The sequence below is a fragment of the Bos grunniens genome, chromosome 3 (assembly GCF_055505025.1).
Source record: "Bos grunniens cultivar Pamir isolate PY7600 chromosome 3, Bosgru_T2T1.0, whole genome shotgun sequence".
Classification (NCBI taxonomy): domain Eukaryota; kingdom Metazoa; phylum Chordata; class Mammalia; order Artiodactyla; family Bovidae; genus Bos; species Bos grunniens.
The window spans coordinates 4119659-4144544 of NC_141167.1; the positions used below are offsets into that span (position 1 = coordinate 4119659).

The following is a 24886-nucleotide window of genomic DNA, read 5'->3' on the forward strand; positions in this document are numbered from 1 at the left end:
TGATCTGTACATTTTATTCTTCAATTTGTCTGCATCTCTGACCTTTCATCTGAAATGTTTCCTTCTTTCTAGAAAACACTCTAGTATTTTCTTTACTACAATGGGTCTTCTAAGTAACAAATTGTCTTAGCTTTTAATTGAGTAAAAATAAATTTATTTCACATTTACTCTTGAAGGCTCTTTTTGTGAGTACAGAATCCTAGGTTGGTATTGACAGCTTCTGTTGAAAATCAGATGTCAGTTTGATTGTTGTACTTTTTCCCCTCTAGCTGCTTTACAGCGTTTTTGTTTTTCAGTTTTCCTGTGTGTGGGTGTCTGGGTGCAGGTGTGTACCGCGCTTTTATTTCTCTTGCTTATCCCCTTATTCATAAAGCTTTGAGGCTCATTAAATGGTTTGACTGACTTTCAGCAGCTTTGCACAGTGGTCACATTCAGGCAGTTTTTCTAATGCACTGAGGTCTCTCTATTTTTCCTGCTTGGCATTTGAAAGTTTTACGAAATTTCTGATATGTTTTATCATTTAAATTTTTTTCAAATATTGTATCTGTTCTATTTCCTCCCTTTTTATTTTTTGGTTAAAATTCCAGTTGCACAAATTATTAAAGGTTTTCTTGGTATATCTTTGTTTCTTCTCTTTTGGGTTTTTCACCCCTTTATCTCTGTGCTTCATTCCGTAATTTTTCTGACCTTTCCAATTGTCTAATATGTTGTAGAACTTATTAATTGAATTATTCATCTAAGTTATTCTGTTTTTCATTAATGGAATTTCCTTTAAAATATTTCCAGTTCTACACTAAAATTCTTAACCTTGTTTTCTGTCTCCTTGAACATAATACATCTGAATTAATTAGCTTTTGCTGTGCAACAAATAACTTTCACAGCTTAGTAGCTTAAAACAGTGAGCATCTGTTTAGCCTCTGATTCTGCAGTTAGCAATGGGCTAGACTCCTCTGGGTGATTCGGCTTCCCTTGCTTGGGTTCACTCATGCATCTGTGGACAGCGGCCAGGTTGGTAGGTGATCTGCTGATCTGTGCTAGGTTCTGTCCCGTGTTCTGGGGAAAATGGATGTAGGATGGAATGCCTCGGCCAGCCTCCATGTACAGCTGGCCCTGCATATCTTCGAGTTCTGCACTTGCAGATTCGACCAACAACGGACTGAAAATACTTGAAAAAAAATTCCAGGAGGCTCCTAAAAGCAAAACTTGAAATCTACTGTGCTCTGGCAACTATTTACAGCATTTATATTGTATTTACAACTATTCATAGTTATTTACAATTGTATTACATATTAGAAATAATCTAGTGATGATCTAAAGTATACAGGAGGATGTGTGTAGGTTATATGTGTGTCCCTTGGAAAGCAAGGAGAGCAAACCAGTCAATCCTAAAGGAAATCAACCCCGAATACTCAATGGAAGGACTGATGCTAAAGTTGAAGCTCCAATACCTTGGCCACTGATGTGAACAGCCGACTCACTGGAAAAGAGTGCGATGCTTGGAAAAATTAAAAGCAGGAGGAGAAGAGGGCAATGGGGGACGAAATGTTTGGATGGCATCACTGATTCAATGGACATGAGGGACAGGGAGGCCTAGCATGCTGCAGTCCATGGGGTCACAAAGAGCTGGACATGACTTGATGACTGAATAATGCTATTTTATATAAGAGATTTGGGTGACCTCTAATTTTGGTATCTGTGGGGGTTCCTGGAACCAATCTCCCATGGATGCTGTGGGGTGACTATAGTCTCTTGTCCTCTAGCAGGCATCCTGGGTGTCCCTATGTGGCTGCAGTAAATTTCCGAGAGAGCAGAGAGAGTGATCAAGGTCTCTTGAGGGCTAGGCTTGGAAATGGCACAAGCAACTGAAAAGGTCAGTCTAGATTCAAGCAGTGGGAAAAGAGACTCCACTTCTTGATCAGAGGAGCTTCCAAGTCACACTGCAAAGGGGGCATGGTTATGGGGAAGGGAATGATTGTGGCTGTTTTTGCAAACCATCTATCACATGCTGTTATAGTTCAGTCACTCAGTTGTGTCTGACTCTTTTTGACCCCATGGACTGCAGGATACCACAGTGGGTTGCCATTTCCTTCTCTAGGGATCTTCCTGACCCAGGAATCGAACCTATGCCTCCTGCATTGGCAGGCGAATTCTTTACCACTGAACCACCAGGGAAGCCCCAATTTTCTCTTACCTGGCCCAGTAATTCATACTATCTTGATAGCTCTCTTGTGTCTTCAAGCAGGCATAGTCTTTATATTTATTCAGCTTTTCTAACTATTTGCTGTGGAAAGTTGGCTTTACTCACCCAGACAGCTATAAATAGGAACAAGGCCTCATCCATTATTTTGTAAACAGGGATTCTATGTTTGTATGTGGTAATTTAAAGTACATACACAAATTCTTTGAAACACCTTTCTTCAAGAGTGTGAATTCACACAGTGACTTGCATCTGACAGAATGTGGTAGAAATGATGGAGTATGACTCCTGAGGGTGGGTCACAAAAGACACTGCAGCTTCCATCTTGCTCTCTCTCTGATGGCTCTTGCTCTGAAGAAGCCAGATGCCATGCTGTAAAGACACTCAAGCAGCCCTACAGCAAGGCCTATGTGGTGAGAAATAGAGGCCCCTGCCAACAGCTGTGGGGAGAAGCCGTCTCAGGAGCGGTCCTCCAGTCTTAGTCAAGCCTCCTGACGACCACAGCCCATGCCAGCAACCTGATGCAACATCACGAGTCACTAAGCTAAAAACACCCAGCTATGCCATTCCTGAATTCTGACCTGCAAACTAGGTGATGATAAAGGTTGCTTAAGTCAATTAATTTTGGGGTAACTAGTTTTGCATTAACAGTGAACCAAATCAGTATGCTTGCTTTAGATTTTGTAATATTATTATTTTCAATATAATTTTTACTTGAAAAGGAAATGGAATCCACAGCTTAAAATGTTTACTATTTAAATATGAAAGATATGACTGACTTACCTCTTATTGCTTCTTTTATTCCTAACTGGAAGCAGAGTTTTCCAAAACAGAGGAAGTCATTTCCACAATAGTATTAATAGATAAGCCATTCAGAAAACCTTTATGATTTACTCTTACTTCCTGAAGAGCATCTATAATGTGATCTCTATGCCAAAGGAAAACATACATGAGCATTTGTCTTTTCCAAAGTAGCACATTCTAAATATGGCTAAGTTATTGAAAGGAACTGTATTTTTATACAAACTTTTAAAGCCAGTTAAAATATAACTGTAGTCATTACCTGCTAACTTCTGGATGTAGTTCAGCCAGTCTCTTTATGATCTTGGTAAAACTACGCAGGTTCAATGTTTTCGGAGGTATGAATTGAATAGGTGTATCAGGTAATAATTTAGTAGACTCAATCTGTTTACAATTCTTCTTTACACCCTAAATAAACATTTTAAAGTTTTATTTAAATCAGTGATGATTACGGAGGCAATTCAGCCTATTCTAAATTAAAAAGTTACAAATAGTAAAATTAAAATTTCTAAACATTTACTTCGAGATAATTTTTTTTTCTACCAAGTAGATTTACTTGAGATGTATTCAGGGCAACTTGTTTTAAAAAATGCTAAACACACGGCAAGTATATGGGCTATGTTGAAATTAGCCTTTCTCAAAAAGGATTGCTCATCTGATCCACAGGACTCAGAAAATAATGTTAACTATTTTCTCAATTTTCCCTAAGATAGGACATAACCAGTTCTAGATGCACAGGAGAGAGGTTCATTCATTACATACAATGGATATCTTAGGCTTAGGGCATGAAGGCTTAATTCTTTTACCCAACCAGACAGAGAAATGCTAGTCTACATGGTAATTATATATATACATATCTTACAATCTATGTCTTATTTACTAAACATTTAATGAACAACCTATATGCCCAGCAAATGCTGGCGAGGGGGGAAACTAGTGCTATAAAATAGAACCATCAGTTATATATCTTATAATTAAACTGAAGAGACAAAACTAAAATGATCAGTTAATTACTATTAACCATCCAAAATATCATCTACTTCTGCTTCACTGACTACGCTAAAGCCTTTGACTGTGTGGATCACAACAAACTGTGTAATATCCTTAAAGAGATGGGAATACCAGACCACCTTACCTGCCTCCTGAGAAACCTGTATGCAGGATAAGAAGCAACAGTGAGAACCAGGCATGGAACAAGAAGGGTTCAAACTTGGGAAAGGACTACGTCAAGGTTGTATACTGCCACCCTCCTTAACTTATATGCAGAGTACATCATGCAAAATGTTGGGCTGGATGAATCACAAGCTGGAATCAGGATTACACAGAGAAATATCAATAACCTCAGATATGCAGATGATACCACCCTAATGCAAAAAGTGAAGAAGAACTAAAGAGCCTCTGGATAAGGGTGAAAGAGAGTGAAAAAGCTGGCTTACAACTCCACATTCAAAAAACTAAGATCATGGCATCTGGTTCCTATTACATCACGGCAAACAGATGGGGAAAATGTGGAAACAGTGTCAGATTTCATTTTCTTGGGTCCAAAACCAATGTGGATGGTGACTGCAGCCACGAAATTAAAAGACGTTTACTCCTGGGAAGAATAGCTTTGTCAATTCTAGACATTTTGCCAACAAAGGTCCATATAGTCAAAGCTATGGTTTTTCCAGTAGTCATGTATGGATGTGAGAGCTGGATCATAAAGAAGGCTGAGAACTGAAGAACTGACGCTTTCAAACTGTGGTGCTAGAAAAGACTCTTGAGAGTCCCTTGGACTGCAAGGAGATCCAATCAGTCCATCCTAAAGGAAATCAACCCTGAATATTCATTGGAAAGACTGATGCTGAAGCTGAAGCTCCAATACTTTGGCCACTTGATGCATAGAACCAATTCACTGGAAAGGACCCTGATGCTGGGAAAAATTGAGAGCATGAAAAGCGGGCAACAGAGGATGAGATGCCTGGATGGCATCACTGACACAACGGACATGAGTTTGACGAAACTCAGGGAGATACTGAAAGACAGGGAAGCCTGGCATGCTGCAGTTCATGGGTTGCAGAGTCAGACACACCTTAGTGACTGAACAACAACAATGCAAGTAGGCTATAAATTGTATGAAACCACTGTACATCCCATAAAAGTTCAACAAGGAAAGAGCTGACACTTTCATATCTAGAAGAAAATTCATGGTAAGATAATATATAATATTAGATCTCCCAAATCAGAATGTTATATATTTTAAACATTTGCCTACTGCCTTATCGCCTTCATTAGATTTAAGCTCTTTAAGTGAAGTTGATCAGTCCTGTCCGACTCTTTGTGACCCCATGGACTGTAGCCTACCAGGCTCCTCTGTCCATGGGATTTTCCAGGCAAGAATACTGGAGCAGGTTGCCATTTCCTTCTCCAGGGGATCTTCCCGACCCAGGGATTGAACCTGTGTCTCTCGCATTGCAGGCAGACACTTTACTGTCTGAGGCACCAGGGAATCACCTTAAGCTCTTTAACAGCAGATTTTTGTCTGTTTTGTTCATTGCTACTTTCCCACTGCCTACAATAGTGTACACAGTTGGTATACTATTTGATAAATAAATACTTCTGATATAATAGTTTAGGTAGCAGTTGAAACCACAGAGAAAATGGGTTTTCCAAGAAAGCCAAGTTACTAGTAAATAACAGTGTGTGTTGCTGTTGTGTGTTATTCAATGTCGTGTCCGACTCTTTGTGAACCCATGGACTGTAGCCTCTGTCCATGGGATTCTCCAGGCAAGAATACAGGAGTGGGTTGCCATTTCCTTATTGACTGAGTACACGCTCCATGACAGGTATTGTGTATTAAACTCATTTAATGGCAGAAAGTGAAGAGGAACTCAAAAGCCTCTTGATGAAAGTGAAAGAGGAGAGTGAAAAAGTTGGCTTAAAGCTCAACATTCAGAAAATGAAGATCATGGCATCTGGTCCCATCACTTCATGGGAAATAGATGGGTAAACAGTGGAAACAGTGTCAGACTTTATTTTTTTGTGCTCCAAAATCACTGCAGATAGTGACTGCAGCCATGAAATTAAAAGATGCTTACTCCTTGGAAGCAAAATTATGACCAACCTAGATAGGCGGAGAAGGCAATGGCAACCCACTCCAGTACTCTTGCCTGGAAAATCCCATGGACGGAAGAGTCTGGTAGGCTGCAGTCCATGAGGTTGCTAAGAGTCGGGAACGACTGAGCAACTTCACTTTCACTTTTCACTTTCATGCACTGGAGAAGGAAATGGCAACCCACTCCAGTATTCTTGCCTGGAGAATCCCAGGGACAGAGGAGCCTAGTGGGCTGCCATCTATGGGGTCGCACAAAGTCGGACACAACTGAAGTGACTTAGCAGCGGCAGATAGTATATTAAAAAGCAGAGACGCTACTTTGCCAACAAAGGTCCGTCTAGTTGAGGCTATGGTTTTTCCAGTAGTCATGTATGGATGTGAGAGTTGGACTAGAAAGAAAGCTGAGCACCAAAGAATTGATGCTTTTGAACTGTGGTGTTGGAGAAGACTCTTGAGAGTCCCTTGCAAGAAGATCCAACCAGTCCATTCTAAAGGAGATCAGCCCTGGGATTTCTTTGGAAGGAATGATGCTGAAGCTAAAACTCCAATACTTTGGCCACCTGATGCGAAGAGTTGACTCATTGGAAAAGACTCTGATGCTTGGAGGGATTGGGGGCAGGAGGAGAAGGGGACGACAGAGGATGAGATGGCTGGATGGCATCACCAATTCAAAGGACGTGAGTCTCAGTGAACTCCGGGAGTTGGTGATGGACAGGGAGGCCTGGCGTGCTGCGATTCATGGGGTCGCAAAGAGTTGGACACGACTGAGCGACTGAACTGAACCGCACTGAAAGCTCACAACATTTGTGAGGCAGTAACACTTATCCCAATTTTAAAATAAGGACATTCAGACACGGAGGGTGGTAACTTGCCCAGCCCCTGATGAGTAGGTAGTAAAGCCAGGTTATGAATCTGTTCTTCTTAATCACCACTCTCTACCTCTTGTTATAGACAATAACTATTTTATAAATGAATGAATATAATGAAAAAATGTTAAGAATCTGAGAATAAAGGTGACAGGAAGCTGCTAGAAAAGTAAGAGTACAATTTAACAAAGATGCAACAAGAGCTGCCCTGTCCATAGACTTGAGGACAGCAGACTCCTGGCCTAGCCCACGGTGCCCTGTTTACAACACATGACCTTCCCTCTGCCAGCTCCATGGCCTGCTGCCTCTGCTGACAGGACCAAGAGTGCTGTTCCTGCCTGAACCCATGAACACCAAAACCAGGCTGGATCAGATTCCCTATCTAAAGAATGTGCAACTGGAACAGATGAGCTTGAACTGAAAAATACTGTAGAGTCAGAATTAAGCAAAATAAAGCCTCCTGGAGGGTGAGAGAAGTCGTGAGCAGCAGAGAAAGCCAGTGTGCAGAGAGAGAAGCAGAAGAAAGGTACTTACAGGGATTTAGAGGCAAGAGACCAGGTGAGGGGCAGGGAGGAGCCACAGCTCCCAAAGCTCCAGGTCAAGTCCCCATAGCCCAACTGTAGTTTGTTTCCTTCCTTCCTATTATGGATTCAAGTTATGCACCAAAAACCCATCCTAAACACAAGTGTCACTGAGATGAAAGGAAAAGAGTTGCAAGAAAGGAATGACCAACATCAAATGGGCTAAATGGTCAAAATGAAGGGAGACAGGGAGAAAGACCAATGATAATGTCACTAGTGGCTATAGAAAGAGCACTGTAGATAAAATTTTAAGAGACTGAAGTCAGATTATTAGGATGAAGAAAAGGAACAATTAAAGAAACCCAGACATTGGATATAACTACTTGTTTGGGAGGTCTGACAGGAAAAACACAGAACAAATAAGGACGGTCATGTCAAAAGAATGAAAAGTCAAGTGGAAATGTTGGCAGGATTAGGAAGAGCTGTGCATAACTCTAAGTGGAGAAAGGCCTGTGAGTAGAACAGAGTCCCTAATGGTACAGAAAAACAATGGGATAACTCGAGGAATTAGCGGAAAGGATGGGATACGGACACAGGGAGAAGAGATCCCTTTATCTTACTTTCAAGGGAAAAAAAAGTAAATTCATTTATTCAACAAATATGTTTTCCTTTCATCCATTTATTAAAAAGGGATTTTCTCTGATCTGTAGAGTCCAACTAACTCCAGTAAAAATCCAAGCAGGATTTTTTAAGAGATGGTGACAAGCAGAATTATGAGATTTATGGGCAAAGACAAGTGGAATAGCCCAAACAATTCTGGAAAAGAATAAAGTTGGAGGATTAATTCTACTTGATTTCAAGACTCACTGAAAGCTATAATAATCAAGATGTGTAGTACTGGTGGAAAATTTGAGAAAGAGATATAGGAGAACACTCTAGAAATAGATCCACACAAATATGGTCAATTGATTTTTGATGAAGGCACAAAGATCATTCAGTGGAGACGGGCTAGTCTTTTCAACAATGATGCCAGAACAATTCCACACACAAAACAAAAACACAAACCAAAAGCCTCCTCAATTTATATCTCACATATCATATAAAAATGAACTCAAAATCTTTGTGACCATGGGTTATGCAGAGGTTTATGTAGAAATGCAGAAACAACACTAAAAACACACTTTAAAAAAATTGATAATTGGAATTTGTCAACATTTAAAACTCCTGCTCTGAGAATGCACTATTAAAAGAATGCAAAGTACAGGCTGGGAAAAGTATTTGAGAATTTCATATCTATCTGATAGAGTTATCTTCAGAATATGAAAACCTCTGAGAACTCAGTAATAAAATGCATTAAGCTAGGTGAAAGAAGCCAGACTAATAAGGCTATATAATATTCTATTCATAGGATATTCTATAAAAGGTAAAATTATATTAAAAGAAACAGGAAACAGCAGAGCACAAGAGAATGTTTTGAAATGATGGAACTGATCTATACCTTGTTGTGGCGCTGGTTACATGCCTATGTACATATGTCTAAAGACAGCAGAGAGAGTGAATTTTACTGCATGTAAATTGAAAAAAAAAAACCGTATGACAAGCCTATAGGATGCCAGCTCTTTTGTTGAGCAGTACAGAGATAAGAACGAGTAAGTCAACTTCATCACCTTCCACGTGCCATTTAAAACCTCAACGAGGTAAAGAGGAGAGCACACATAATAAAGATGACTGTATTTTATGGTTTTAATAATTATGAGATAAGGTTAGCTGTGAAAAAAAGAGAATGATGAAAGTGTAAGTAGCCACTTACAGAGTAATACTGTCCTAGATAAAGAGATAAAAAGACTGCACAGAATTGGCCAAGAGCCTAGTTAAGGAGAAATGAGTTTCTCTGAAGCAAGGTCTGCAAAGATCTGTTTCCTCCAGGAGCAACTGGAGTTGGACAGAAGCAGCCTACTCTGGAGTCAATGTTAGAAACTATTCAGATTAATGTCCTTATTCCCATTTCATGATGCTGTCCTAGAGTTATTTGTCCTACAGAGCTGTTTATTGAAATATAGCATACGAGAAGACCATTTAAGGGCTTGATCAAGAAAACTAACCTTTTGGTCAAAAGGGAAGAACTCACTGTCTTGCTCAGACCCCGGCTGTCTCGGCCGAGTTCTGGGCAGTCTAGAAACAAAGGATGGTGAGCTCATTTCTTTGCTGGTGCTTTTTTCCAAATTACTGAAACTAACTTTATTTCCATTTTTGGAGGAAAGTGGTGTATATTCTCCAGGAGTTTTGACAAGCCGCACATTTACTGATTTCCCTTTTATTTCTATGCCATTCATTTCTTTCACAGCCATCTTTGCATCACTGTTTTTTTTAAAAGCAAGAGATGCATATCTAAAACATAAAAGCAGAAAACCAAAAGGTTCTTGTTAATGACTTTAAATGGCCTTAAACATCATTGTGTCACTATTGGCTAGCATGTATCTTTCACAAGAATAACTGCTCTTAAAAACAAAAAAGTCACTACACTTACCTTGGGATCAGAAAGAATACTTAAGAACACTGAAAAAAAAAACAAACTCAAAGATGGGAAATAAAAGACAGCATTTCTTCTGAATTATCTATTAATTTTATATAAAAATTTAATGTAAAACATTTGCAAAGCCAATACATGACAGAGTTATTACACAGATTAGTGTTCTCAGGACAATTAGTTATCCACATTAAAAAATTAAAATTAATCCCTATATACATAAATGTAGCTGAAAGATACATTGAATACATTGTAGGCTTAAATGTAAAAGGAAAACTTTCAAAACATTTAGCAGAAAATAGAAGAGAATGTCCTATGGTCTTGTACTGAAAAAATACATAGTCCAAAAAGAGTTGGAAAATATAACCAGAATTTAAACTTTTTAAGTGACAAGGCTGGGCAAGAGCCCTCCTTCTGAAAGTGCCAGCTCTAGACAGTGTAAATGGAAGAATATATCAACTCTGAAGGGCAGATGTCTTCAAAAGATGGGACCATGATAAATCTTTGTAACCTCCTTATATTTTTGTATTTAATTATATTTCCTAAATTTTCACACAGAATGTATAATACTTCAAGGAATAAAAATACATAGTTTCTCTTTTTCAAAGGATTCAGTAAGACACTAAAAGAATCTTTCACATCAAGTGTAACAGTAATAATACGCCTAGGAACACAACACTACTTTTAATATACTGAAATATATTAACATATTAATGGGTCAAAAAAAGCATATGATCTTAAGTCTATACATTTAAGACAAAATGAAACACTTACTTTTAATAAATTTCAACCCAACTACAAATGGGATCCTTTTAAAATGTATTTTAATTTTTCATATCTGAAATAAAAAGCTATACTTGTTTGTGTTAAAACAGTGAAGGCATTTCCATTAAGCTATCACCATTCTTATTTGATACTTTTGAATGCTCTGATGATATCACAAAAAAGGAAGTAGCAACATATGTATTAGAAATGACTACCTGTAGATAACATAGCCATCTACCTAAAAAATAAAGTATCAACTGAAAAGTAATTAAAATAAAAAATAATAAAATTGAATATAATTTTCTGAGTGCCCACTGCATGCCAGGCTTCATTTCTAAAGGCTTACTTATTTACCTCATGACAGTTTCACAGCAATGCTATGTAGGTATCATCATCCTCACTTTACCGACGAAGAGTCTGAGATACAGAAAGGTTCAGTAACTTGACCAAACTTATTCACCAAGTTGCTGATGGAGCTGGGAAGTGAATCCAAGCCATCTAACTGTAGAGCTTGTTCTCTTAACTAATGTACTCTACTGCCCCCCATGAAATGGTATGAAACAAGGTAACTGCAGAAAACTCAGAAATTCTCCTATACCTCATTAGTAGCATGTTAAAAAGTATAATGAAAGAAAGACTTGATTAAGAACAGCACCAATTAATGACTGCAGCTATCTGTCAATGTGTATTCCTCTTCTGGGCTATGAAAGTGTTAGCATTAATTGCTTGGTTGTGTCCGACTCTTTGCGAGCCCAGGGACTGTAGCCCACCAGGCTCCTCTGTCCATGGAATTCTCCAGGCAAGAATACCGGAGTGGGCTGACATTTCCTACTCTAGGCTGCAAAATTCCTGGCTTAATCACCAAAGTTGTTGACATTCAGTACAGAGCGGGCCCCTAAAATTAGACCTACACACAGCAGACACCCAGCAAAGGTACATTTGTTGAATTTGGGAAACATACCTGTAATTAGGAGAAGAATCATAAATTGAAATGTCAGAAATTTCGTATTTCTGGAAATAAGACCTTAAATCAGCCTAAAAGAAGATAAATAAAAGTTTGTGAAAGGCAGAACAATCAAAATATGAACACTGATAGATCTGAAAGTGAAGCTCAAAAAATAAACCCTGGCATACCTCAGACACTGAAGGGCAGAGGCCACCAACATGCATCAAGTAACCTTTATCTTTTCGTAAGGGTTCCACATTCTTTATTTCTGCTTGTAGATAAACATGATACACAGCAGAACATAATCATTATTGTATCAATATTTTAAAGAGAGAATGTAAAAATTGGTAAAGATTTCATTTTTTATTATCACAAAGATTATTATAAAGCTATTAGCAAATATCAGTACTAGGCTAGAGAGTAAGAGCCTGAAGCATAGTTTCAAAATTTCTGGGATTTAATCATACCATGTTAAAAATAAAGAGGTTGGATTGGTTGATATTTAGTCCCTTATGGCTCAAAAATGGATCAATAACATCTAATTAATTACATCAACCACTAAAAAAAGTATCCTCCATTTATCTCTGGTTCAGAGTGCTATCTAGGATGTTGGATGCATCCAGGATGCTCTGTGTGCATGCTGGTGAGGGCTCTCTTTACATACACTCCTTTGCTAGGAAAACATACCAAGGAAACCTTTAAATCAGACAAAAATATCAACAGCAGGTATACAGCTTGTGGTAATGGTAACTGCATATAAGAAAAAAAGGGTGGACACACCCTCAATACTATTTTAAAAACCATAAATATCAGAAATATAGATTTTTTTCCTCATTTGATGAAAAAATTCAAAATTATTAAGATGACATTTTCATGATCTCAATTTTGAAGCAAACCTGGTCTGAAATCAAAAAGAATTTAGTGAACTGAGATTCTTTCAAGTTACCACCAAAATCTAAACCTGGCGCATGGAGGGCGAACAATAAATATCTGTGGAATAACATCTTAGAGTGCTTCTATTTACGTTTTATACCTGTTTATGAAATAGGGTATCTGTAAGTTTAATTTTTTTTCATTAAATAATACTAGTAACATAACACTTCTGGAGTGCTCTCCATGTTCATGCAATGTGCTAACTCTGTGTGTGCACCGTCTCTTGCAATGCTCACAGCTACCCCGTTAAGCTGCAACCACTGCCCTGTCCACTTTCCAGATAAGGACACTGAGGTCTGGAGTTTACGCCACCAGTCCAATAAGCGGTGGTGCTGAAATTTAGGCAGAGTCCTTCATCTCTAGGCAATTAATACCTAACCTTCTTCATCAGGTTACTTTATTTAACTTGTTATAATCTCTTTGGTTTATAATGTACAGAGAGAAAATATATAATGTATAATGTTTATAATGTATATAAAGAATGAATTACTTGTCTTTATAATTTTACATTGGGGTGTGGAGGGAGCAAGGAGCTACAATATTAGTAGAAAAGGCAGTAAATAAGAAATCAGGAGACATACATTGTACCCATCACCTCACCTTCACAAGTTTAGCATCACTACTAAATACCCCACGGGTTGAATGCCATACCTGGCACTGGGCGTAGGCAGTGAACAAAACCTCGCTAAGTTGATATTTTGAGTGTGGGAAGGCAGTTAAAATATCGAGTAAGCAAACTACACAGCATTTGATAAGTGATAAGAGAAAAACAATGCAAAGAAAGAAAAAAGTAGTTACAATAAAACTAGACAATATGATGCCATTTATTTTAAACTATATATGTATATTAAACATAAGTATAAAGAAACACATTGAAGAATGGTAATGAATATTAGTAGTTATTGCAGGTTGGAGACACTTCAGATAATTTTAACTTTTATGTTTTGCTTAAAAATCTTAAACATTATTTATCAAGCAAGGAAAAAATAAAAGTATCCTATTATGCTGAATAAAACAAAAATCCATAGAAATATATGAAAGAAATAGGAGAAAATAGCATATCATTAGAAACAACAGAGGGGCAGTAATCTCAGATATTAGAGGAAGTTCCAACCTTCATAAGCAATTAAATGCCATCTAAAGATGAAAACATTCTTGAAGCAGACTAAGTTATTAACTGTGGGAAAGCAAATGGGAATAAAATGTTAAAGCAGTACAGCTCCCCCACCACCTCCCCCCCGCCCATCCAAATAATACAGAAGAAGGTAAGCACTTTTTATGAATGAGCTAGGTTAGGGTTCTCAGTAAACTTTTAAGAACCAACCGAGTGTAAACTTCGGGTCCCCTTTGTCTTGTTCTATCTGATTTTCTTGTACTCCTGAGAAGTCTGCTCCAGTCAGGTTCTCTTTAGCATCAAACCAGTCTTCACTTACTTCTCGGTAATTTTTGCAGTCTGAGAAATTGAACAGAATTAGCAATGAGTTATGTACGTTTAACATTGAGATGTTATCTGTGTGATCTGCCTCCGGTTTTAATTAACACAGATTCCTAACTTATTAAAAGTCTTATATCTTGATTAAACACATCATTCATTTATGTTTGGCTGTACTGGGCCCCTGTTGCTGCACGCGGGCTCTTCCAGCTGCAGTGGGCAGGGCTTCTCCTTGCTGCGGTGAGCGAGCTCCTCATTGTGGTGGCTTCTCCTGCCATGGTGCACGGGCCCTAGAGCTTGGGTCTCGGTAGTTGAGGCACACAGGTTCAGCTGCTCTGCCGCATGTGGGATCCTCCCAGACCAGGAAGCAAACCTCTGTCCCCTGCAGTGGCAGGCGGATTTTTAACCACTGGACAACCAGAAAATTTCCGTATTTTTCTGACTTTTAATTATCCTTTACTGAAGAAGAAACATCTTTATAGATAGAATAATAGTAAACATCTGTAAAAAAGGGGTTAAGCAGTGCTACAGGTCTTTATTTCATTAAAAATTGAATTAATGATCTTCCTGGAATGATCATAATCCTTTCATAGAGAAAACTAAAAAGAAAAAAAAGAAAAACCACACAGTTTACAGAGATATAAACTGGACAGAAGAAGGAATTTTTTTAAATTGGAAAACATGAACCAGAAGAAAAAAATCTGTATTATTATTTGGCATTATCAGATACATTAAGTAACCTTAAAGGTATCAAGTAGATGTAATAAGAACATACTTAACATTCATAATCTGAATTGTGTCATTCAGTTAATTAAAAAGTTTAACTTAATAGATGGGCAGAAGGGATATTTTAAATTTTATTATTTACTTTCTGGCAATAACACAAGACAAATATTTTTATACTAACCTTTATCATCAAGTTTTAGTTGACTCAAGTCTACATTTATATCACCATTTTTTAAACCACCCTCTTCGGGTGATTTATCTTGTTTAGGATGACCATTGTCAAGTAACAGAGATGTCTAAGGATTAATAACAAGAACAAAAATAATAAATAAGGACTAACAGTTATTATGTACTCTTACTATGTGACATGTATGCTTTACTGGCATTATTTATCCCTCACAATAGCAAAGGCTATGTATGAGACAAAATCATTACCAACCCAGTTTACAGATGAGCAAACCGAACCTAGGTAATCTGTTTATTTAGTTTTATGTCTGTCACACATGAGAATTATGATTTGAAACTAGCTATCCAGTGACTGTATGCGAGGTGGCAGTGGTTTAGTCACTAAGTTGTGCTCAACGCTTGTGACCCCATGAACCCTGCCAGGCTCCTCTGTCCATGGGATTTTCCAGGCAAGAGTACGGGAATGAGTTGCCATTTCCTTCTCCAGGGGATCTTCCTGACCCAGGGATCGAACCCAGGCCTCCTGCATTGCAGGTGGTCTCTTGCATTGCAAGCAGATCCTTTACTGACTGAGACACCAGGGAAGCCCCTGTATGTGAACACCATCAATATTTAGCAAAGTGTGACATTCACACACCAGAAGTACCTGAGAAGATTTTTGGAGGTATGCATGTAAGTATTTTTCACATTAACATTTAAGTTATATGTTTAATGTATGCTTATTTATACCTTTTATTTATGGGGAGTCTAATATTTCTTTCCCATACATAAGTTACTTTTCACATACACTTTTTAAAAAAGGAGAATCATTTAAAAAAATACAAAGCAAACATTATAGGTAATACAAGACTAAGAAAAATTATGAAGAGGTACATAAGGAGCTGAAATTTAGAAACTGCATACTTTCATGTGTAACTTAGTGAGATAGGTATTAAAAAGTAATTCTAACTTAAAGAAGATAGTTTCAGAATCAAGATTATAAATATGTTATATCTGCATCTTGTACTTTTAAAGATTGTTCTGCCCAAATAAGCAGGTTACACCATTGTTACCTTTATAACGATGAAAAACAAAACCCCTCCAGAACATCATATATCAGTAAATGGACAAGTTGTTTAAACAAACTATGTAAGTTATAAAAATCTGATTTTAGACCTGTTAATTCTTTGTGGATAATTGAGACTTTCTTTTTTTAAAAAACAGAATGATGGAATAACTAATTTGCTAATTTATTTTTAATCATTTATCTTAACAGAAAGGAATATAAACCAATCAAGTATTTATTTCACTTCTGGCTTTGGGATGCATCTTACTGTTTATAACTACCCAAATAATAATATAACCACAGGGTTAAGAACAAAGTCAGAAAGCAGAAACAAACTTCAGTTTTCTTACTCTGTTGACAGTGAATATAACTCATGTTTCTCTATCACTTCAGTTTTCAAAGTACTCTTACACAAACTGTCATCTGACAAACATCAATTAAGAAAACCTATGAAAGGCATTTAAAAACTATTTTCATCATTTTAGCAAAGAAGCAATGAAACTTTGCTCCATCCAAAATGAACTGGATATTATACTACCTCGTGAGATAAAGGCATAGCATGTTAGTTTTCACTACAATGGATTAACATGATGGGGACCATAAACTATGATCTGCCAGAGACAGTCAAGTTTTATATCAATTGTCATGGTGAATTATTAAATCACTACCTTTCATCCTCAAAGTCTCCTGATTTGATGACAAATTGTGTGGTCATCTTACTCAACATATGCTACTGACATCCATTTGGTCAGGACACTATGTTCCTTCTAATCAGTCACAGTCCTCAAATGGCAGTATGATTCTTTACTATCTGAGCCACCAGTGAAGCCCCAAAGCCAGCTGAGTGAAAAGAAGGATGGGAGAGCTCCTAAAAATGAGTTTACTTTGTGCAAGCCATAAAATTAAAGACTTATACTTGATGAACTACTTAAAAAAAATCTCACTTGAGAGAGTGTCTTCTTTAGGCTAGAAGAACCAACATCACGTGTACTTTGATTATCTAGTTCAGAATCTGCTCCTGAAAAGCTAAACAGATTAATATTTCATTAAAGCATTTATCAATATTCTGAATACAGAATAAAACAGAAAACAAAGTTAACTGAATTAACCAATGTTTAAAATTTAATAAATTTCAAACTAGATGAATACATAACTTACATATGTGACTCTTCTTTCATCAGCTGCAGAGAGAGAGAAGGGAAGAAAAAGCTTTTAAAGTGTTTCCTGTCCCAACGAAGTAAAACTTTTATTTGTAAAACATAAATACATACCCTGGAAGCGAAAGTAGAGCAGGCAGACAATAATCGTGATTCTACTGACAAGGGAGGCAGTTCTTCCAGCGGTATACCCTTGTTTATCTTCTCTTTCAAATTCATGTATCTAGCTTTCAAGTCTCCTAAAACCGACAGCAGTGCTGATCCTAATTCCTTCCTAGTAGAATTACTTGATAAATTCCTGTTCAAAAGTTAAGTTCACAAAACTATTTAGGCCCAAGCCACGCATTTAAAACTAATATCAAATTACACATCTATATACATTTACTTCTAACTCTAATAGATCTCTAAAAATTTTTTTAAAATGTTTAATAACAGAAAATGAATCACAGAAGATATGTTTTTCTGGGGGCAGTAAAAGCAAACCTCAGTATACAAATAACCCAGAAAGAATGTGGTAGAATGTCATAAAAAACACTCCAACTGACTTCATCCATATTTGGACTTTATAAACACTGAATCTGTCTTTTTACTGGATTCATTATCCCAACATGCACTGTTGCCTGTCCATGAAATTAAAATATACTACATTCTAATTACCCTTAGGCTAGTTAAAAACCCAGTTACAATCTACCCTCTTTTTGCCCTTCAAAAATGAAAACTAAAGAAATTTTCTAGAATAAATTTATAATGATAGGTTTCTAGGAAGATACAGATTTACAATTAACAATCACCTATAACTATAAATGAAGTGTAATCTTTAAAAATTGTGAATCACTATGATATATCCCTGAAACATATGATATTATAAATCAACTATACTTCAATTTAAAGAACAGGTAATAAAAAGCCCTAACAGTCACCTGTTTAGTCCTTCCCTATCTTCCATCACAAGTCTGTAAATATCGCTGCAGTGGCGATGGCACAACTGATAGTGAACATTTAAAAGGTGCGACTCGGCCTGGATGGCTCTCTGCATTATCTGCTGACAGCACTTCGATGGCAAATTCTTCTCTACCTCTTTAGGAAGCTGAGATTCCCTTTGAAATAAAAAATTGGGATTAGGTAAGATTCCAAATATTTTTCTGTGTTAATGACAAAGAAAGCCTCCAGAAACAGATTTTAAATTTCTAACATTTCTCTGTTAAGTTTAAATCAATTTCCACTAAAGAAATTGATTTAAAACAAGGATGTCAAGAGTCAAAGCTACATATATTCTTTTTAGAAGTTAAGAGAGTAAATAATTCTCAAATTCATACTTCTTTTTTTAACCAAGGAAAAAATTCTAAAATAAAGTACTAACTTATATATCCAGAATCAACAGATTTTCAACTTAAATCAAGCACTGGTTTTTAAAAGTGATAAATATTCTGGAGGAAATGGTTTTTACACATTACCATTTAAACAGAAGATATAATTTACATTTTAAAAATAATAATGCTTGTGTTAAGTAAATATTTTGCTGTTATCATATCAAAAAGCTCCAAAATCACTACTTCTTTTGAATGTTAATAGCTCTTCCCTTCCTACTAGCTGCCACTTCTAACTGTTCTCAAATACTTCTGTCTCTTGAAACCAACTATTTAATTTTATAGGCCTGGACACCAGATTAAACTCATTAGGAGAATAAGGATAAATGAAGGAAAAAGTAAATGGCCTCAGAGCATGAAAACTATTTGACTTCTGAGACCTCCCGTTTTCTCTCCTCTTCCCAACCACCTAGTTCTCCATGAATGCAAAGTAAATTATACACTGAATTAAAATCAAGACTAAAATACTCAAGTACAAGTATTTATTTATCCAATGTATGGTTTTTTATCCATATGTGCTATCTTGTTTTGGTCTATAGGGGATCCAATGAAAGAAAACAAAGTAATTAAATCAGTGTGAGTCTGAGTTAGATAAAGATGACATTAGCTTTCTGAAGGAATTATTCTGACTTAAATTTCAGTAAGTGAAAAGCTTTAATGTTCTATATTATTCTAATATTTATGTGTTTCAAGACAAATGGCTGAAGTGGATGATCTCTTCAGATCCTTCTCAGCTATTTTTCTATATGGTTAAGTACCCTTTGGGCTTTCCAGGTGGCACAGTGGTAAAGAATCTGCCTCCCAATGAAAGAGTCACAGGTTCGATCCTTGGGTCGGGAAGATTCCGGGGAGTAGGAAATGGCAACCTGCTCCAGTATTCTTGCCTGGAAAATTCCATGGTCAGAGGATTTTGGCGGGCTACACTCCATGGGGTCAGAGAGTCAAATACAACTGAGTGACTAAGCATGAAAGTACCCTACACAAAAAGGAAAATTACTACTTTATTTCCTTCTGTGTATCTTGGGGCCACCTGATGTGAAGACTGACTCATTGGAAAGGACCCTGATGCTGGGAAAGATTGAAGGCAGGAGAAGGGGACGACAGAGGATGAGATGGTTGGATGGCATTATCAACTCGATGGATATGAGTCTGAGCAAGCTCCAGGAGTTGATGATGGTCAGGGAAGCCTGGCATGCTGCAGTTCATGGGGTTGCAAAGAGTTGGACACGACTGAGTGAATGACCTAAACTGATGTATCTGCAAGCATATATTCATTGGAAGGACTGATCCTGAAGCTCCAATACTTTGGCCACCTGATGCAAAGAGATGACTTGTTGGAAAAGACCCTGATGCCGACAAAGAATGAGGGCAAGAGATGGAGGCGACAGAGGATGAGATGGTTGGATGGCATCACTGACGCAATGGACAGGAGTTTGAGCAAACTCTGGGAGATAAGTGAAGGAAGAAAGCCTGGTGTGCTGCAGTTCATGGGGTTGCAAAGAGTCAGACACAATTCAGTGACTGAACAACAACAATCTGGAAGTATATACATCTGACTTACCTTTCAGAATGTTTCTTTAAGTCTGTGAACTCAAATGTTTTTAACTCCAGGGAATCCTGAAAACATTATTTAAAATAAAATTAGACATATATGACAAACAATACACATTGTATCTGTTAAGATGTAAAATCCAACTTCTAAGTGATTTTGTGGTAATAACTGCCCCCAAAGAACAGAGTTGGTAACAATCTTAGTCATGTTTTCCCTTCATCCAGCATTTTCTCACCAAAGCCTCAGAAATCCCTCATATAAATCAATAAACCAAAATGTTTACATTAGCATACAGTAGCTTTATGAAGTCTATATATACATTTTTTATTATTAATCATATTGGTTTTACCTTATTTAGGACATTTCCATTAGGTTTTAAATTGTCAACAGAGAGAGATTTCCCTGTGGGCCCTTTTGTCATAGCCATCTGTGGATCTTCAGTATCTTGAATGTATGACCAATCTGTGTTACAAGCCACACTTCTTTGTTTCTCACTTTGCCATTCACTAGGCCGTTTTTTATTCATCATTGTTATCTCTGTGTTGCTTGATGTGGATACTACAGACGATCTTGCACTTGTCGCCCTGCTTGCTGTGAAACAAGCCCTAAAGTCAGTGCTAACATCCACCGTCTGATCAACTGTGACTGTACAATCTGCTGCATCTGTCTTTGATTTGGGACACGGTCCTTCCATATTGTGAAAGTGTGCTTTACTGATGGTATTGCCATTAGCGACTTTTAGGGAGCCACTTTCTTCTACTGCCTGATTACCTCTGATTGCAGACCTTGGTAGAGTAATAGAAACATCTAAGGCTGGGTTAGGGGTGCTTTGTAGGCTTTCATAATGTGAATACCCACAGGCAGAAATTACTGAATCATCAAAAACAGAGGAAGTCTGACAATCTTTACAAGGCTGGAGTAATGTCTCTAAATGTTTGTCCTGAGGCAATGTGCCTGGATTATCAAGGTGCTGTAACATTTTGTCCTCAACAATTACATTTCCAATAGAATCTTTGCTTTCAGTTAATTGAGGGTTCACTTTGTGAGTATAAATTTTAGTTTTTAATGCTTTTTGAGGGTTTAGGAAACCCTTAGATTCAGATTCCTTGTGTTCAAGATGACTACTCCTGAGTATAATTTCATCCAATACAGTGTGAAACATTAAACTAGTCCCTTGTTCCTTACACTTTTCATATTTAGGTTCATGAAATGCTCTTAACGTAACAGAATTCTGAAGTTTGGAAACACTAGGTGAATCTTCTTGTCCATAAACATCAACTGAATCTAAAGAGATGCTGGAATTACTTTCCAATTTAACATGACTGTCTTCTAGATTGCTAACACATTTAACTTCACAGCCTGAATTTCTTAATCCCAAAACTTCCAGATTAGGTATGTCTAATGTTTTTGCCTGGTCAAATGATAAATGGTTATTTATACACTCTTGTTCTTCTGCACTGTGATATTCCTGCTGTGAGTCTTCATCTATATCAGGCTTTTGCACATCTTCAGCAGTTTTTTTATAATCATATGAAATCTTGTAGATTCTTTCCAAGTCAGTAGTCTTATCACCTTGATGTTCCAAAATATCAAAAAACACCTCTTCTCTTTTCTGCATTTCAGAATCTAACTCTGAATTTAAATGAATAAGACTTTCACTCTTTAGTTTTGACTCTGAATAATGTATAGTGTAGGTTTCATTCAGGAAAGCATAGTCAATATTATCTTCAAATTCACTTGACTGAGAGTGAGCACTCTCTATGTTAGTATCTGGACTCATGGTAAAAGATGGCTCCAATAAATCTATTTTGTCAATATTGCTGATTTCTTTATCATTAGCTCTTTTTTCTAATGCCAAGGAATCATAGTAATCATTAAGAAAAGTCAATTTGGCTTCTTTACAACCATTAGGAGATAACAAATTTTCTTTCTTATGATGAGAAGGCTCATCTGATTAAAAAAAAAATAATAAAATGTTAGCGACATCACAGAATTTAAACATAAGACCTTAGATATAGTCTGGCCCAAGATCTTCCCAATGGAGGAATATTTTCTATATTATTCATGACAAATATCCCTAAGTAATTGCTACTATGGACTGAATTATGTTTCCCTCAATTTCATATGTGTTCAAGCCCTAACTCCCCATGTAGAGATGGGACATTGGGAGGTAACTAGGCTAGATGAGGTCATGACCCTCAAAATGGGATATGTGCACATATGAGAGAAGAGACAGCAGACAGCTTGCTTTCTTTTTCTCTCCACCATGTGAGGACATTGCAAGAAGGTGGTTGTCCACTGATACAAGGCAGGAGAGAGCCCTTATCAGACCTGACCATGCTGACACTCTGATTTGGTCTTCTAGCTTCCAGAAGTGTGAAAAAATAAGTACCTGTTGTTAAAGGCACCTCAATGGTATTGTGCTATAAGAACCCAGCTGACTAAGTAGAGTGACTAAGGTTACTATTTGCTGAAAAATCCACTGTTTCCCTTCTGACTTGAAAAAGAATTTTTATCATAAGTCCTCTTAACAGTTAAAACTACATGTATTCATAAACACTTAAAGCTTAATCAACTTGCTTTATATGCCCTTGTTATTTTCTCTTCTACCTTTACGACAGAAAAAGAAATTTTAGATCGATAAAAAGAAAAAATCTTTCCTTGGGTCCACTTTCCACTTATTATCCTGAAGGTAACTGTACCTGTCAGTAGTTCCTGAAAGCCTGGCTGGACATAAATCCTCTCTTCTAGCTCACTTCTATTTCTTAAATTTTCCATCTACCTGAGAGATCCTGTTTAGGTTGCTCACATTTGCCAGAAATCACCTGAGTGATCCGTCAAGTTAAAAACATGCTGAATCTCATCTTACTTGTAGGAAGGCTTAACATACAGCAACACCGAGGAGAAAACTATTTAATAAAGCCAACCAAAGGTAACGCCTCTTACCTTTCTGAATGTTTCTTCCATTATTGTTGTGGCCTTTATTAGAAGCTGTCTCAACCACTGCAGTGGCTTGCATCACTCAAGGATGTATATCCTAGAAGAGGTATAAATATTGAACTATGATACTCGGCACATATTTTAAAAACTATTAGAAAAACAAGAATTTGACAGAGTAGTAATCATAGTCAAAGATTCTAATATCAGAGGGCTAATAAAACAGTAAGACATTTGAATAATTTTTTTTAAAGATATGAACAGAGAACTACAATAAAAGATTATATCATTTAAATATCATGCGTGCATGCATGATCAGTCACTCAGTCGTTTCTAACTCTGTGACCCCCATGGACTGTAGCCCGCCAGGCTCCTCTGTCCATTGGATTTCCCAAGCAAGAATACTGGAGTGGGTTGCCATTTCCTCCCCTAGGAGATCTTCCCGACCCAGGGATCAAATGCATGTCTCCTGCAGCTCCTGCATTGGCAGGTGGATTCTCTACCACGAAGCCAACTTGCAAGCCCATTATTTAAACAGATAAGACATATTCTTTTAGGATTTCCAAGGAACATTTGGAAAATGTATTAGGCTACCAAAAGCAGAAAAGTTCTAGGTCAAGTGAACAAAACTCTTACCTGAATCATACAGATAGTCATGACTTCTCAATCAATTCCCAGACTTGTGTCAGAGTAGAGACCTACAACTCCTTAAATGAAGGGGAGGCTGGGTCTTCTTGAGGAAGAACCCCAAATACGCTACTAAAAATACTCTTCCCTAAATGGTCTCTATAGCTTCTTCTGGGGTAACAGTACACTGAGGAAACGGTTATTAAATTTTGGGGTTACAGACTTTCTGCAGATTTGATAAAAGTTTGAGAAAATGCACATACATACATATATAATTAAAGGATTTATGGACTTCTATACTACATTTAAAAGCAGAAAGTTTATAATTCCTGGCTTAAGGGATTTTAATTAAGTCAGTAAAGACTCTACTCTAAGAATGTCAGGTAAATATTTAAAATAAAGAGTAGATGTAAAGAAAGCCAGTTTATCAAAATAATTAACATTAAAAAGAAAAGTGATTTCTTTTCCTACTTTGCATTCTCAGGAATTGTTCACATTCTTAAAAAGTATTGAGAATCCCAAGGAGTATTTGTTTATGTGGGTAATATTTATTAATACTTATCATATTATAGAGTAAAACAAAAACTTTCAAAATTTCAAATACTTAAAATTTATCCATAAACAACCCACTACTTAATATAGTGTGTGCTCAGTTGCTTCAGTGGTATCTGACTCTGTAAGACCCTATGGACTGTGGCCCACCTGGCTCCTCTGTCCATGGGATTCTCCAGGTACGAATACTGGCGTGGGTTGCCATTTCCTCCTCCAGGGAATCTTCCCTACCCAGGAATCGATCCCAGGAGCCATTTATGTTTCCTGCTTTGGCAGGCAGGGTCTTTACCACTAGCACCACCTGGGAAGCCCTCTACTTAATATAAGTAACATTTTAAATTAAAAAACAAAAGTATATGTTAAAAAATTATCAGGAAGAACATACTTATTTTGCAAATCTCCTTACTGTCTTTACAAGCTGGATTTTCATTCACATCTGATTCTGCGCTCAGATCTACGTTCAATGTTTTGTTTCATTCTTAAATGTTAACAGACACGCAAGTTCAAGAACTTTGAAAAAAGGAAAAATTCTAGTATAACAAAAATACTTGTAAATCATACATCTGATATGGGTCTATCATCCAGAATATATAAAGAACTCTTGCAGGTCTAACTAAAAGACACATGACCCAATTTTTAGAATGATTAGAGGCTG

General features: G+C 37.1%; 1 protein-coding gene across 6 annotated transcripts in view; it reads right to left on the bottom strand.

Annotated features, from left to right (window-relative positions):
- RBM44 (RNA binding motif protein 44) overlaps positions 1-24886 on the bottom strand; it is a 29163-nt gene that overhangs the window by 2040 nt on the left and 2237 nt on the right. Inside the window, exons 2-15 of one of the 6 annotated variants that reach the window (XR_015154887.1) lie at positions 23062-23152; positions 20465-22065; positions 20125-20180; positions 18117-18293; positions 17311-17494; positions 17198-17220; positions 16984-17065; positions 14990-15104; positions 13975-14464; positions 11906-11985; positions 11733-11806; positions 9582-9867; positions 3261-3406; positions 2981-3125 (exon numbers count right to left, since the gene is read on the bottom strand). Coding sequence is in view for 5 of the 6 variants with exons in the window: in XM_086376217.1 (XP_086232343.1) it covers positions 3002-3125; positions 3261-3406; positions 9582-9867; positions 11733-11806; positions 11906-11985; positions 13975-14103; positions 14990-15104; positions 16984-17065; positions 17198-17220; positions 17311-17494; positions 18117-18293; positions 20125-20180; positions 20465-22065; positions 23062-23134 (3150 nt within the window). In the remaining variant the exon portion in view is untranslated. Of the gene's footprint in view, positions 1-2980; positions 3126-3260; positions 3407-9581; positions 9868-11732; positions 11807-11905; positions 11986-13974; positions 14465-14989; positions 15105-15445; positions 15641-16983; positions 17066-17197; positions 17221-17310; positions 17495-18116; positions 18294-20124; positions 20181-20464; positions 22066-23061; positions 23153-24886 lie in introns of those variants that run through there. The other 5 variants (XM_086376217.1, XM_086376261.1, XM_086376227.1 and 2 more) reach the window with 5 other exon arrangements.